This window comes from Nansenia antarctica (assembly GCF_963989245.1).
Source record: "Nansenia antarctica genome assembly, chromosome: 3".
Lineage (NCBI taxonomy): Eukaryota > Metazoa > Chordata > Actinopteri > Argentiniformes > Microstomatidae > Nansenia > Nansenia antarctica.
The window spans coordinates 10,719,498-10,736,997 of NC_137688.1; the positions used below are offsets into that span (position 1 = coordinate 10,719,498).

General features: G+C 42.1%; 1 protein-coding gene across 1 annotated transcript in view; it reads left to right on the forward strand.

The window, feature by feature from the left end:
- The window catches only part of tnmd (tenomodulin), a gene marked incomplete at both ends in the record, with an annotated part of 41,904 nt that overhangs the window by 18,717 nt on the left and 5,687 nt on the right, over positions 1-17,500 (forward strand). The window contains 4 exons of the mRNA XM_080525818.1: positions 1,235-1,375; positions 10,497-10,607; positions 15,354-15,513; positions 16,367-16,473. Of these exons, the coding sequence (XP_080381944.1) occupies positions 1,235-1,375; positions 10,497-10,607; positions 15,354-15,513; positions 16,367-16,473 (519 nt within the window). The remainder of the gene's footprint in view (positions 1-1,234; positions 1,376-10,496; positions 10,608-15,353; positions 15,514-16,366; positions 16,474-17,500) is intronic.

The window sequence follows — 17,500 nt, forward strand, 5'->3', positions numbered from 1 at the left end:
ACCCAGACTTTTAGACTGTTTAATAGCCCTTCATTCTCTCATAACTGCTCGACTGACAGTTGAATATCAGGTCAATCTTAATTTGGCTGCGTCTTACGTTTTTTACAACGAGCTCTTTCCCGAACGAAAGCCATTGTGACCCATGTTAATGCCTATTTCTATTCCACAGACATTCTTGCACTGATCTCCTATTAAGAATGATATCCCTTTCAATCATTATGGCTCTCCTAAAGAATTTGATGGTATCGTGCCGCACAGGGGATTTAAATGTTGTGAGTAGTATACGCTTGTAAATGGACAAACAACATGTTAAGCATAAGTATAAAAGGTGCACAGTAATGGTTGATTTGGCGTATTGCTCCTTTAACATTCTGAGGACCTTCACATGTTGATGTGGAATATTAATCTAAATGGACCTCATTGGCCACCTGCCTGTGTGTACACATTAATCAACTCTCCCATTGGTCTACAGTATCGGGCTCTGATCTGCCACTGAGACAGATGAAGATGAACTCAGCAATATATTTCTCATCATAACACAACACTCACATAAATATTAATAGTGTAGTTTTCAGCTTGTGGGCATGAATCATTTTTTGTAGACAGGGGATTTTAAAAGCCGCCCATGCGTGCCCAAGAACAGCACATGAGCAAGAGGTAGTGATGAACAACAGTGCTTCAAGGTACACAACAGCCAAGAAACAGAAACGACTAGCCAAGCCATATTAAATAGCATTTATTCTACTTACTTAAGGCATACTTGCATAGCTTCTATAGAAATGCGTTTTCCAATTTGAACTCTGAGTTTGTCAATGTACAGTATGTGTATACCACAATCGATACATACTGTACAATAAAAGTCAACGATTGTTATCACTGGACTTGTTTATGAATATGCTATACATATAATTCACAGAATAAGTATGTACAGTACTGTATGCCTGAGAATCAATCACTCTAGAATAGTGGTTGTGTCAGTTTAATAGTGTGTGTAAGTTTGGGCATGTTGCCCATGATATTAAATAAACCCAACTGCATCGAGTGCTGCCTCTCATTGATCTTACTACTACTACCCATTAGACTAGTGTACGTTCACGCAAAAACGTCTGATGTTCCACAGTCCTCTCCTAGTGGTTTTCCAGGTGTACAGACCTCTGTACAAGGCAGTGGTATTGGTTGAATGTTGACCTGTCAGTCAAGGGGAGGCTGTCTCTGATTGGTCGTCTCTCTCCAGGTGTACGACCATCCATACAAGGCGGTGCTGGACGGTATGGAGACAGACAGCATGATGGAGATTGACCCCGCCCAACACATTGAGGTGTTCAGGATGGGTAATGGCAGCAATGAGGTGCTGGAGATCCATGACTTCAAAAACGTGAGTTTGATCAAAGCACTTGTTATGTGTTTATCCACCCTACTCTGATTTCTCCTACCTCCATGCTCGACTGTTTCGAGCATGCTAGTTTACAGCTCTCAACAAACTTTTAGAATTTAACATAATACCTAGATCCTCTACTTTCTAAATGTCATCGATGATGCCATTGAAACATTTTAGTTTCATTCAGCCCCTTACCGGATTGTTGTTGGATTCTGTAAAAGCATTTCCCCTCTTGTGAAATCATATCTCCTTAAAATAACAACAATTATTTTTCTCTCTGGTGGAAAAAGCTGATGGGACAATTGTCATAAATAGCACTACATATACAATAATAAGAGCTCTAAATTCCCTTCCTTTCACTCTCTCCCTCTATCTCTCTCTCCCTCTATGTCTCTTTCCCTCTCTCCCTCTATCCCCCTTTCCCTCCCTCTCTCTATCTCTCTCTCTCACACACACTCACGCACACATGTACGCACACACAAACACACACACACATACACACATAAACATGCCTGTTGGTAGTCCCTGCTCTATCCAGTTTAAATTATCCACTTCTGTCAGTGAAGCAAATCCACCAAGGAAGTTTGTTTGATTTGAGGCACAGCCACAGGAGACTGAAAAACAAGTGAGCGAGCAAAATAATTCCAACCTCATTGTGATTAAAAAAAGAAAAGGGTAGAAAACACAAACCTTATTATAAGTTATACTAAGTGTTTGCTGAGGGCTGAGTTTGGAATTGATTTTTTTTTATAAAGAAAGGATGTTGCAAGTCATTACACACACTAAAGCTACAGCACCTTAAAACAATCTCTGTCAAGGCCAAGGGCTGTACGTGAGGAATGGAAATGGGAAGATAATGCCATTATCTTCCCACAGGCAAAATCCCCTTTCTATTGTTTCAGGTTAATACCAGGAACATCCTGCAGGAACTAAGGGGAAAGGGACTGGTGATAAGAATTCCACAACAGCAGAGACTAGAGAGCTGGCTGCCATCCATAACATTATTCAACAGTCAGCTGTAATCATAATGGTTACAATACACCCACCAACACTTATGCTGTATTTCCAGGTTGCTAATCTTCAATTACAGTCATGGCCAAAACTGCACTTCTGTCAGATAATGCACCACTTCTCCCAGAAAAGTGTTGCAATTACAAATGCTTTGGCATTCACATGTTTATTTCTATTGTTTGCATTGGAACAACATTTAAAAAAAGCATAGAAAAAAAGCCAAATCTGATATCATTCCACACAGAACACCAGAAATAGACTTAATTATTGGCTTACTTAATATTTGGTAGCACACCCTTTGGAAACAATAACTGTAACCATGAATGAGTTTCTTACACCTCTCTACTGGAATTTTGGACCACTCTTCCTTTGCCAACTGCTCCAGGTCTCTCCGATTTGAACGGTCTCAACTGCTGTTTTGAGATCCCTCCACAGGTGTTCTATGGGATTTAGATCTGGACTCATTGCTGGCCACTTCGGAACTCTCCAGCACTTTGTCTTAAACCATTTCTGGGTGCTTTTTGAAGTGTGCTTTGGGTCATTGTCCTGCTGGAAGACCCATGACCTCTGACAGAGACCCAGCTTTCTGACACTGGGCCCTACATTGCACCCCAATGGGGCAGGTAACTTTTGGCAAACTCCAATCTGGCTTTTTTATGGCTTAGCTTTTTTCTCTCTCTGTCAGCAGTGGGGTCCTCCTGGGTCTCCTACCATAGCGTCACATTTGATTCAGATGGGGACAGACAGTGCGAGCTGACACTTGTACCCTGTGTTTGCAGGTCAGCTTGAATTTGTTTGGAAGTTGATTGAGTTTTTTTTATCCATCATTCAAACAATCCTTTGTTGCAATCTTTCATCATTTTTTCCAGGGAGGTTAGCTACAGTGCCATGGGCTGTACACTTCTTGATGACGTTGCGCACAGTGGAGACAGGAACATTAAGATCTCTGGCGATGGCCTTGAGATTGTCCATGCTTTTCCACAATTTCGGTTCTCAGATCCTCAGACAATTCTTTGCTCTTCTTTTTTTTTCTCCATGCTCAGTGTGGTACACACAGCAACTATTCTCCATTTTAAATGGTTGCAAGTGTGATTTCTATATTCTCAGCACCTGTAACTTGCCACAGGTGAGTTTAAATGCAAATTAAATTACATGCTTGAAATACAATTATTTCTTAAGATTTTTACCATTTTTAGAGTTGTGTGGTTCCACTGTGTGGAACGATATCAGAATTAGCTTTTTCTTCTCTGCTTTTTTGTGTTGTTCCGATGCAAACAAAAGAAATAAACATGTGAATACCAAAGAATTTGTAATTGCAACAATCTTCTGGGAGACGTGGTGCATTATCCGACAGAAGTGCAGGGGTGCCAATATTTTTTGTCATCAGTTAATTTCACATCAGTGTTTTATTTATAATCAGATGGAAGACTTTGCTTCATATACTGTATACAGCATCATTATGCATTAAACATTATGTCCTTTTGTGGTAAATCATTTTAGGGGACATAATAACCTTCAAATAATATCAATGCCCAATAATACTACTAATAATAGTATGCGCAGGTATGTTAAATACTCAGGTAAAGCACACAGGGGAAGAGAGCATACGTTTTAGTATTGTGTAGCAGCTGGGGGCACAGGCAATATTGTGCAGGTGGAAGGCAGAATGGATTCCACCAAAAGACATTCTAGAGGCTAATGTTCGAAGGTCAGTCCATGTTAACACGTCAAAATGACCGCTTTTAGCCAATGGAGGTTTAAAATGGAGGATTTTAAATCCTTGCTCCCGGACCGGCCGGTGCGAAATGCATTCTGGGATGCAGTATGCATACTGCAGTGTAAACGCAAGGTGTAAATAGCCTAGAATGACATCATATGTGGGTCTCCCTCTTTTCACACCTTGATCATCTCTAAATAATGTGATAGGCCTGTAGAGATACCTTGTATTTGCATATGGTTGGGGTATTTAAGGTGAAGAATAAAGACAAACGCCCTCTTCTCTCACTCCAGCAAACTCTCTTCACTTCAGCCTCCAGCCAGCAACATCAGCCACCTTCACTGTGTTTCTGTAAACTGTAATTCTGTTTAATAAATAGTCTTAGAATTCAGAAGTTTCACTCGTGATCTATTTCATACAAGTTATTTAAAACAAGAACCAACAATACCTCAAAATCAAAGGAAAGACGGATGAAGGTTTTGGATTAATCTCCAAGTGATTAAAAACAAACCTGAACCAAAGGCACCTTTCTGCAAATTTTCTGCAAAAGATTTATTTTTATTAAAATGTTAATTAAAGAGTTTTTAAATGATAAAAAAGGAAAAGGGCCTTGTGCAAAAGTTTGGGAACCTTTTTGGATTATTCTTTGTTACCTTTTGAAAAGATGATTACTAAGGTCCAGACCATGGTGATTTACTCGTTAGGGCTTTAATGAGTCAGGTGAATATTATCAGGTAATAATTCCAGGGTTGAACTATATATTCAGAAGTAATCAGAAAGAAGCCTTTCCTACGACCTCAACACAAAATTAACCGTCTGAAGTATGCAAAAGAAAACTTTGAGAAACCTGAAGCCTATTGGAACAATGTGCTTTCGGCTGACGAAACCAAAATGTAACTTTTTGGCCACAACCAAATGTATGTTTGGAGAAAAAAGGGTGAAGCATTTGTAGAGAAGAACACCTTGCCAACTGTTAAGCATGGAGGTGGATCCATTATGCTTTGGGGTTGTGTAGCAGCTGGGGGCACAGGCAATATTGTGCGGGTGGAAGGAAGAATGGATTCCACCAAATATCAAGACATTCTAGAGGCTGATGTTCGAAGGTCAGTCCAGAAATTGAAGTTGAAGAGAGGTTGGGTATTCCAGCCAGAGGCGCCCCGTCCATAGAGGCAACCAAGGCAATTGCTTGGGGCCACCAAACAAAAAGGGCCTCCCAAATTTTTTTTACCCTCATATTGTTTAGCTTGTCAAACTAAAACTGTCCTTGGATGAATGTATTTTCAATGGAAATCATGGCATTCAGCGTTCAGTCGCTCTGAGTCTGCTCGCGCTGCGCTGCGCATACATTCATCCAAGGACAGTTTTTAGTTTGACAAGCTAAACAATATGAGGGTAGTTAAGAGTTTAACTACTTTTCATTGTGAAATAGCTAGTTTGGTAAAGTATTCCCTGCAATTACGGCGTTATTATATGATCTATAACACCACGGACATCCATATCCGTAACCACGGCAGTATCCACGCCGCTGCCCCAAAACCCCCCTAGTGGGGCCCGCCCCCTTCTAGCTTGAAATTGACTTCTAGAACGGATTCTATGTGCAGCCCGGAGCGAGCGGCAAATCTAGGACACTGATAGGCCGGACGATGGGAAGCACCGCCCCCCCGTCCTTCTCATTGGTTCAGCGGGGCAGTTTTTTTAAAGTTAACTATTCATTTGTTACGTATTTATTTGACATCTGGGTACAAAATACTTAAGCAATATCACACGAGAGGGAGTGTGTTATACTGAATATCAGCACGGCTGTGATTCGGTCGTAGGTACGAGGCCGCCAGGCCGACCTCGAGTGTGATATTGCTTTTATACAACAGTTCTACAGCACAATTTATTAGTTAACAGTAATAAGTGACAACAGATTATGATTTGTTTGTTTATTTAATCATTTATTTTGGCTCCGTCAATAAAAAATAGTTCCTCAACGGGACTGTTCAACTAGCGAAGTTTCCCACAGAAGTGGGGGAAAAAACGTCAGATATCAGATATATAAACGGGTTATTTTGATAAACCGGATACATTTTGTGAATATATATGGTTACTTTCTCGCCTGAAAACATATTAAAACTTCATAAAATGATATATTAACACTTGTAGAGCCAAATTACAGCTTTTGGCCAATGGCGGCCAAAATTGAGGATTTAAAAACGGAGAGTTTTGCTTTGCGCGCTGATTGGCTAATGTCTTCTTAGTAACAATGTAGTCTAATTAACGGTAATTTAACACCTGTGCGGCGGAGTGCTACATAATAGTTAAAAGTCCCAGTGCTGTTATACTATATATCGTAACTCATGGAATGCCTCTTGTCCAATCAAATTACTTGGTCGGAACTAACTGTTGTATAAAAATAGTTAATACATAATGTAGCCTATATTAAAGCCTTTAAAATTCATTGATAAGATTCATGATAAGATCCATCATTTACATGCATTTACATGCATCATTTACATGCTCCATGTTGCATGTAATTTGTATGCTACTTGTGGTCCAGTATGTCGCAATGTGTACTAGGTGTGCTACTGTACCTGTGGTCATGTACTGTTTTTACTGTTTCTACTGTTTTTACTGTTTTTATGTAATGTGCTTTGCATGTTTTTATGTGATTTTATTATGTCAAATGTAATTGTTGTATTGTGGCTGTCTTGGCCAGGGCTCCTTTGTAAAAGAGACGCTAGTCTTTCAGACTGTTTTTTTACTTACACACACACGAGCGCGCGCATATGCGCGAACTTCGTAAAACCGTATTATATTTTAGTGTCAGGGAAATAAATACATTTTTTAAATGTCCACATCGTCACCCGCCTAAGACCCTTACCAGGGGCCTCCATAATGTTGTTTGCTTAGGGCCCCCAAAAGTCTAGGGGCTCCACTGATTCCAGCATGACAATGACCCAAAGCATACCTCGAAATCAACTATGAATTCCCCAACCTCTTCCCTCAAGGAAAGACGGATGAATGTTTTGGAATGGCCATCACAGTCCCCAGACTTGAATATTATTGAAAATCTGTAGAGATCTCAAACATGCCGTGCATGCAAGAAGGCCGAATAATATTTCTAAGCTAGAGGTGCTCTGCCAGGAAGAATAGGGAAAAATTCCCAAGAAAAAACAAGAATTGAAAGACTCTTAGCTGGCTACAGGAAGCGTTTGCAAGCTGTTATAGTTGCCCGAGGAGGAGTTACAAAGTACTAGCTGACATGGTTCCGAAACTTTTGCACAAGGTCTTTTTCCTTGTTTTATTATTTTGAAACTGTAAAAAGTTCAAAATAAAAATGTATCTTGCTTTAAAATGTGATGAAATGTGTCATGTTTGTCTTCTCTAGTGGTACTCTGTACCATTTAGAGGTTAGGTTTGCTTCTTTTCACTTAGATATAGGCATTTTGAATAGGGGTGCCTACATCTTTGCACCCCACTGTAAGTTATGTGAGATACATTTCCTTAGAATAAATAATGTTACAAACTGCAATACTGTATCTGAACCAGGCATTATGTACTGTCAATCACATGAATCCTGAATTACCCTCCAGTGACCGTAAACAGATGTGCTAACCCAAGCTCATCAGAGCTAATACTAGATGACATGGATTTAGGCCTTATTCACAGTAGCTAAGGGGTGAGGTTGTGGTTAATTTCACTCTGCTGACTCTCTGATAATTCTCTTCAATAAAGAGAGAGTTGCATCCTGCATGTTTGTTTCGTCAACATGTCACCTACTGCAGGATGACAGTCAGTAGACGAGATAGGGAATGGAGCCCTGCGAGTGACAATGATTAGAACAGCGTTCCATAACCTTTCCCCGCAATTGGGATGGTGCGGTGCCTACAATCAAATGATTGTTCATTTGGAAAGCTGTCTCTGGACGTTTGCACGTTTACACGTTTAATCAGCGAGATAGCAAGTTCATATTTTGACGTTGTTTCTTAAACCTCATCCCTTTCTCATTTCTTATCCCTGTAATGATGTCTTTTCTTCATTTTCTGGTTGACCAACCCCGGTAATCATCGCATCTCATCAGATTGTCCTATCCTCGCCGCACAGTAGCGGCTCGCTATCACAGTAGGCTAAATTAACCCAAGGCATGTCACAACAAAGGACATAGACATTATGCTTTTGTGTTTGGGACTATTATTGCCTCATTTTTTTCCCTCACAGGGGAGATTTTACATGGCGGTTCATGACAGGCGTCGCTTCGCATCATCTCTTATGTAAGGTGTGTCTGCGCCCTGGAGAGACGAATTGACTGAGGTAGAAAACAACGTCCATATTCCTGAGTTACCTCTGATTTAAAGAAGATGTTGCAGTGATCACCATGTATATATAATTAAATTCAGATTGAATCAAGTCCATTTTAATGGCACCACTTACTGTGATACAACGTTAAAGCGACCGTGGCACCTCCAGTCGACTCTCATACTGTACCCTGATGAGATATTTCCGGTTATACAAACACAACAGGTTACAATCTGATACCAGGCTCATCTCAGATGTATTCTCGCAGAACTACTTAGTTGACACAGAATGGGCATAGATAGAGAATTAACAGATATGTCTGCTCTGTTGAAATAGGGCTTTCTCTGTCAAATTGAAAAGGCCTGGATTCCACATGGTTTGCTGGAGGATCATGAATGGTTGTGAAAAGAGGGGCTCTTCACTTCAGTGCACAGATTAGTAGGGTGACAGGGACCTATGACTGGCTAATTCAGTGGGGGCAGCCTCCGTGGAAACACTTTACCCGCACCAATGTCACATACTGTAGCTCTCTTGCTGGAGATATTCCTCAATGAAGTAGGCCTATTGTTGCCGTAGTAGGAAAACCCCTATTTTGCACTCAAAGTAGAGGAGAGTGGCTTATGTGGAGCCATTTTTTACATTCTGAATCACAATGTCAAGGGAAATATAGTATTATTCTAACACAGATATCTACATACATTTCAGAATGTTGTTTATCATAGTAAATGGTTTAGAATTCATATAAACAGTTTTGAAAACATAGCTTGTCCCAAAAAAGTGGTCTCTTGGTAACAACTTAACTGAGCATAGGCACAGGGCTTCGCAGGTGAACAGACCCTGAAACTGGTTAGCAAGTTTATTTATATGATTTGCATGCTCAGATTCCTTGTGTTTTGCATTTATTCTGTATACTCAGGGTGGTGTCTGCTCTGTAACAATAAAATTGCAATATCTGAGTTCATATGCACAACAAATTGCAAACATACTATGCATGGTATGCATTAAACTGACCAAATGTATTATTATTTGTTATTGGGTATGTTCAGACATAGGCTCAACTTGCCCCTGGCCAAATGGCACAATTTACCCCCAGAGAAACCATTCTGACAAACTATAGGTTGAGAACCTCATAGTGTACCTTATAAAATGATCTGCTTTAGTTTATATACAATAATTGTGAAACTAAAGGTTTGGTTTCACACAATGGTGTGAGGTGTAGTGTAGAGACAAGAAAATAATCAAAGACATAAACTAGAGGTATGTTCCAGAGGCTAGAGCACATGGACAAATCCAAGCTATGACAAGGAAATAGAAAACACAAAGAGCCAGGAGGACCACCACGCAGTCCATTGATGTCCCAAATAAGACCTAGGTCCAGGAAGTTTCGGGCAGGCACCCAAGAACGCTCCTCGTCCCCCAGGTACTGAAGGGCCCCATGGACCCGGCGAGCCACCAGCTCAATCACAATCTCAATTACCTTTTAATGTCAGAGGCTTTAGTTAAAATGAGTGTGAAAGTCATTTATTAAAACCAGGACAGTAGAAACATTTGAAATGTTCTACATGTCAGACTAAGGAAGAGAACGTCAGTAAATTTGTTAAAAAAAATAAGTAATTGAGCTCTGTACTTGACAGAGACAAAAAGTCATGACATCAGAGACACCGACTCAAGACAGTGTAGACCGGATGACTGTTGGGGAAGGGGAGCTGGCATGGGGGGTGGGGGCTGGGACTGATCCTCACCACCTTGAGATGGCCTCTTTCTAAATATGTGGTCACATGATTATTTTTGTGTATAGTTTCCTAAAAACAAGGGGTGGCTCAATCCTTTGGCTTACCCCACTCTCCCTTAAGGCTTGTGTTGTAGGGGCTGAGCTATCGTTGAATGCCGTTTTAAAAAGGGAATGAGAAAGAAAAAAATGATCAAAACACACCTCCGCTTCCTCATTAGGTTTTAACTTCTCTGACTTGTTAAGAGCTTTGATTTTTTCTTCTGGAGACTGAACGTTATAAAAACGATCGCCCCGGCGCTTACGAGACCCACAGAAGACTAATAAATGATACATAATCTGAATTCTGATTATTCCTTCTTCTCTATTTTACCTCAAAGGGTATCACAGGGATCCGGTTCGCCAAACATCAGAGATGTTACATCAAGACCCAGACCAGAGAGCTTCCCAAAGTAACTGAGGTGGAGGAGACAGAGGACACACAGATACTGGTAGGACTTCTCCTGTGCCATCTGTCACTGACTCTCTTTCTAACCGCAGGGGCCTTCATGCATATTGCAGAGGAGTAAGCAGAAGGGAGCAGCACTGTATGAGCAGCACGCAGACACTCACTCTGTCCGTCCCATCCTATCTTTCTCCTCCTTTTCCACTGATGTATAAACTTGCTTGCGTCTCCAGTGCCTCTGAGAAACCGTCAGAAAGCTGCCCACAAACCCATAAACCCCTTTGTGGCTCACATCAAATGGTGTTTGCTGTCAATCTTGAACCAATATTAATTTTTAATCATCTCCTCCGAAGGCTCAACCCAAATAGCCTAAAGGGGGAAGTGAGAGAGAGAGAGAGAGAGAGAGAGAGAGAGAGAGAGAGAGAGAGAGAGAGAGAGAGAGAGAGAGAGAGAGAGAGAGAGAGAGAGAGGTCTGAGGGAGAGGTAAGCCATTAAAATTGTCTTTTTTAGATGTTTGCTCCGTAAATTTCATTTCTCTCCACTCCGAGCTTGCAGCGATTCATCTCACTTCTCTTGGTTCTAATAGGTGTATTTGAAGTTCAGCAAGAATGACAGGGGAAATTCTAATCAATCAAAATGTCCAATTTGTCCAGGCCACAGAGCAATTCACAAAGTGTGTCATCTGTAGAAAAAATAAATAAAAGGACACATAAAAAAAGGGAATCCTTCTCTCAAATAGGCTACTTTGGCTTCTACCATGCTTTCATTTATATGTCCCATTAGCACCAGAGTGGCTGGGAAATAACTGACACTCCTCGCTGCTTGATCATAAAAACAATGTTGGTCCATTGTCATGCCAAGTATGTCCCAGATATCCTTTTTGACTTTAGGAACACAAGCTGTTAAACCAGAGTTAAAGCCAGACTGCATCCCATCTTTTTAACGTCTCATCCGTGTTTACAGATACTAATTGCCTGGCCTACACCATATGTCCCTGGCATTTTTGTTTTCTAATACGCATTGTGCAACCTAATTTGATTTCTCTGTTAAAAAGCCACAGCTGTGGAATCAATCAGATAGGGCTTTGGCTATGGTGAAGAGGAGACAGGTGGGGTAGAGGAGGGTTGCTACTGTGAGGACCCACTTGGGGTGGGAACAGGTTGGGGCTGCTACCAAGCGAACTACCTGGAAAACGAGTCCCACGATCAGGGCTTTGGATGAGGCTGCTGTGGCAATTCTGATTGTTTGGTTTCATTATACCAGATGATCAACGTTTCAGAGGGTATCAACGCATGTCATCAGATGGTTACATTTCCTGTTTGGTTCTGAATATAAGAGCTTCATAACAGTACTACAACTAGTTAATCTACCTCTCTCTCTCTGTTTATCACTGTTTCACCCTATGGAAAATTGCAACACAAACTATTCTATGGAATCTTTATAGGATAACAAGATGAGCGTGAGACGTCATTGGAAGGAGGGGGTTCTGGGAGGAACACAGAGACCGTGGGCTGACCACTGACCTATTTAAGGCTCACCTACCTTACAGTACAGTACATGAAAAAAGCAGAACTTAATGAGAATCCTCCCACTCACACAGGAGCCTATAGGGAAGGCTCAGTACACCGTCTCTTCTCAGGTTGTGACCATGTGAACCTCAGATGGGCTGGAGCCAACAGTAATGGTTTACACCTCTGCACCCGCAGCCTGCAGGCTATGTAGTAGCTATGTGGCTATGTGGCTCTGTGAACGTGGGCTCAGAGCTGAGCCAGAGTGGGAGACAATGCAGCCGGTGGAGAAACTGCAAGCGGCTGATAAGAAAAATAAAGCACCGGGGAGTATAACCAGGTGACAAACATGAATTGTTCGCCGGCGGTATTTTCACTATTTTCAATTTGTTTCCCTTGTATGAAACGAGGCAGCTAGGCTGTAATCCCTGAGCTTCCTCCCTCCAGTTGTCACTAGCCTGAGATCAAATCGTTGTCTGTGCTCTCCTCCTTCAGACGAACAGTGTCATTGGATCCCCCTGTTCCTACGGGTTCCCAATTAATATGTATGACCACAACTCGCTCCAGCTACCCAAAACCTCCCACTCGGATAAAACCGCATGGAAAACAATGCATGGGAAAAACAATTACAATTTGGAATTATATACATGTGAGACATCTTCTGCCCCTCAGCACTGCGTCTCCTAAAGACACCCGCTTTCCCCTCTACTGTGTCCCTAAAAACGTCTATTGCCCCCCTTGTACTGTTTCTCTGTTTCTCCAGTGTAACAAAACAAAAACAAAAAACTATGTTTAGAAGGTGTTAGGAGAAGGTTTTTCCTTCTATCAATGGCCCCGGGCCTGAGCTGGATTACTCTTCCTGCTACGGCTGGTGGATTGATGATTCACTTGCTTAGTATTCAAATGTATTGATTGTAAGTCGCTTTGGAATAAGGTGTCTGCTAAATGCCAAAACGTTTTTAAAAAATAAAAAAAAATAAAAAAAATGTACATATGAATGCCTTGTAACTATAATATACCTCAGTATACAAAATCTGTGTGTAATTCTTAAAGGTGAAATCTGTTAATTCAACATTAACAAAGTGAACTTCCTGACACTTTTTGGGTAAACAGCTGAGGGATGGAGCTGGAGAAATGTAACCACTCGCAATAGATAGATAACTAAATCCTAGATAACAGAGCTATGGGTGCAAGGACTGACCATCAGCAGAGTAAAACAGGTTATATTTTGGGTTCTGATGAGGTATGATATTTGAACTAAGCTTGTGAGTCAAAAATGCTAAATGCTCAATACTAATTACAGCTTGCCCATTTAAAAATGTGGAAGTACATTACAGTATGGAATTGTGTAATGTATCGGTCACAGCCAGATGCCTCGGTGTAATATTATGTGAAAGCTCTTGGATTTAGATATCATGAGAAAATCGTCATTGATCCACAACTAACCCAACTGACCTTTTCTCATGAAGCAAATGTTTCGCCCTGAAGACATTATACCAAGAGAGGGCAAGTGAACTACACATTCATTAGAGTATGATACACACACTGGGTGTAAAGGAGTAACAGTAGCCTAGGGGCAACTGGAAATATGATCATGCGGCTGAGACACTAATTAAAGTGCCTTTATTTCACTAATCTACCTACCAGACAGTTTGAATTATGATATTGTATCAATAGAGAGAAAAAATACCGCCCCAACGGTGTGTATAAACGATTGCACCATGCAGGTTGAGGAATAATCATGTTGTCTTTTTAAATCACTATTCCATGGTAGGACGCTGACCTTCCCCACTTGCCCCAACAGGCCTCTCTCTATCCTGCAAGTTTATCAGGGTCATTTCTCAACTGTGAAGTCAAAGTCACGTTGCGGGGCTGGTGTCATGTCATGACCTCCATTAACTTTTTCAGAGAGGCTTTGCCTGGCTTCAGCGGTTAAGAGGCCCAATTAGAGAGGAACCTGTTTGTGTTCCTGGCAGATTTTTCTGCAGTAGCCCCCCCCCTCTCCCCGTCCACCCTCCCCCCTCCCCCTCCCAGTCCTCTGAGTCATCATTAGTTTAGTGTGATCCGCACAAAAAAAGAGAGAGAGAGAGAAACTGTGTCAAAGGCTTGGCTAAGTCTAAGTGGGCACGTGCTGCTTTTTTCTTTTCATCTGGCGGAGAAGGGTGCACGTTCTTCTTCTCTTCAGGTCAGCGTGGTGTCACTTCACAACAAACAAGAGACGGCACGGAAACTAAATTCGAATAAAAACGTCCGCAGCGCGGGATGAGATGGGGAGGAGGGAGCGTGACCTAATATAAATGATACTAGCTCCCCACTGTAGCCCCGGGATTCTACATCAAGCTTAACTAATGTGCAATTAAGCTTTAGACTGGGAGAAAATCACCTTGTAAAAACATTTGTCAAGTGAACTGTTTTTCTGTTCTGGCTGCTAATTAACAAGGGAATGGGTAGAGAGTTTGTTTGCCTATGTATTTACATATACATGAAGAAAACAAATATCTGCACTGTAGGGGAATGCAGCTCCAAAGCTCTTTCATATATCTCTATTAGATAGAAGTGACGTGCATTCCCTATCATTAAGCAATAATAGTTTACTTTACAGCTCATGAACTACAGTATCAACAAATTAAGCCCATTGATAGTGTTGTGTATCAACCGAGGCATGGGGATGGGGGTGGGTGGAGGAGGATACAATGCTTTATTGTGTCTGTCGCATTTAATGATATCGCTGCCTTACTCTGTGTAATAAAATACACACTGAAGTCATTTAAAAGTCAAATGTTTTCAGTCATTGAATTTCAATGTGATGTGAGAGAGAAAGGGTAGCCTCCAGGCCTGAGAGGAAGGTGCAGAGAAAGAGGAGGAAGTCAAGGCTACCAGGAGCCAGGAGTCAAGAAGTTACCGCGCTCCCAGTAGACAATAGGGGGTGATGGATAAAAGGACGAGGCCAGAGCTCTTCTGTGGCTCCAGGGAGACGGGTGTAAATGCAGGGCACAGATCTCAGGGCTGTGTGTGGGTTCTGGCAGGTGTGTGTGTGTGTGTGTGTGTGTGTGTGTGTGTGTGTGTGTGTGTGTCTGTGTGTGTGTGTGTGTGTGTGTGTGTGTGTGTGTGTGTGTTTGTGTGTGTGTGTGTGTGTGTGTGTGTGTGTGTGCGCGTGTGTGTGTGTGTGTGTGTGTGTGTCTGTCTGTCTGTCTATGTGTGTGTGTGTGTGTGTGTGTGTGTGTGTGTGTGCGTGCGTGTGTGAATACATGAATGTGTGTAACTGCTTGGTCTCTCTCTGCCAGGTGGGCGAGACAGAGGGCATGGACGTGCATGTGGAGGACTCCCAGGTGTGGGTGCCTGCAGAGGAGCCCATCACGAACAGAGCCTTCCTCCTCAACTCTAAGATCTGGGAGATCTGCCAGGAACTGCCCATCCACTGGATTCATCCCTCCCCCATGAGAGGTACCTCGGACTGCAGACAACCTAAGAGGCTCCGTTGAGGTCCAGGGACATTACCTGATCTCATCATAACCATATAACCATCATGACTGAGCTATTCTACTACAGAGCATTGAACATGGCTAAGCTGAGAAATAGTCGAGGGTGACTTTTCACCAACTCTCTGAGGCGATATGTGACAGCAGCTGATGAAAGGGGGAACAAGTCAGCAACCAATCAAATGTTCAGATTTGTATTCTGAGAGATGTAAATAAATGCCAACGTTGTTGAAAATCAATGACACACTGTTGGTCAAGCCAAAACATTGCAATGGATTCGGTGAGTCATCCCCAATACTCTGCACTATCTAGGTAGTAGTGGGGATGACTCATCGAATCCATTGCATTGCAATGTTTTGGCTTGACTAGCGAGTGTGTCATTGATTTTCAACAACGCTGACATTTATTCAAATTTTTTCAGAATAAAATTTAGAACGGTCCGTCGGTCGGCGACTTGTTTCTAGTTTCACCAGCTGCTGTCACATATGAGAGTAATGACTGAGCTATTCTACTAGCAGAGCATTGAACATGGCTAAGCTGAGAGATAGTAGAGGGTGACCTTTCATCAACTCTCTGAGGTGATATACTGTAAAAGGTTCCTTCTCCGGATCTGTTAAGTAAAACTGCTCATGATCTCTAAGGCAAGAGCAGTTGAAGAATAGAGAATAAGTCCACAAAAACAAACGCCAGGGATTAATTGAGATGACAACCCATGTCATAACCCATGTCATTATTTCAGGTTGCAACTGATACAGAAGGTACATTGGAGTAAAGCCCATAAAACAGCTGTTCTTGTCTCCTCTCTCCTTCTGGTGCAGACGCTGAGTTCCATGAGGTGGAGGATTTGGAGGACACACCTGATGCTGAGGTCAGAGGTCAACGCTTTGCCCGCGACATCCTAGACCAGTCCCCTGTGAACGACTACGTAAGTACTGTCCCTCCGTCAGCTCTGGAGACGCACTACGAGACATGTGCCATGGGTCTAGTTATGACATTCTGCATATGTGACACGTTCTAATGCTTTGGTCCTCATATCGGCAACCACTAACATCGGAACTTCAGACACAATGACAAAAACCTGAAACTTGTGTATCTTATCTCACACCAATTCTTCACAAATACAAAGACATTCCCTGCTTTCCACTCTTTTTCAGTTCACTTTTTTTTACACTTTCAGTTCTAAACCACACAGCTAACAAAACACTAAACCTAATTCTCTACATTTGGCACAGTCTTCCTTGAATCTCTTGTGTTCACATGGAAAACACTACCATTCAGAATGCTAAACTCAATGCAGAATGCTAACCTCATCTGGGCAAACACCTATTGCTTTTGAATTAGCAATCATAGTTTAGCAATAAAAGCTGAGCTCTCCTGTGTTGGAGAACAATGGATGCCAACTTTGTAGAAAACGGTAGAGCGAGAGATGTGAGAGTCAGAGGAGGAGGAGGAGGAAGATGAGTAAGAGCAAGAGGACAACCAAGACTACGATCTAGGAGAGCAATTGCCTCTGATGAGATTTGGGCCACTTTGATTGACCACGTTGATGAAGTGGGTTTCAACCTCGCAAAAAGGAAGGAACGTGAGCATGACATTGTTGAGGTTCCTGGCCAGCGAGTGGGGAACATCACCATGTGCGCAGCTATAAATCACCAAGGCGTCCTCCATCACCATTCAACCCTTGACCCCTGCATACCAATAGTGCTCATCTCATCACTTTTCTGGATACACGACACAATATCCTCACCCCAGTCGAGCAGATGGATAGCCCAGAGCAGCCCAGGTACGTTGTCATCTGGGACAACATACGTTTCCACCGGGCTGCTCTGGTCCGCAACTGGTTCATCGACCACCCACGTTTTTCTGTTCTTCATCTGCCACCATATTCTCCATTTCTCAACCCTATTGAGGAAGTTTTTTTCAGCTTTGCGTTGGAAGGTATATGAACGCAG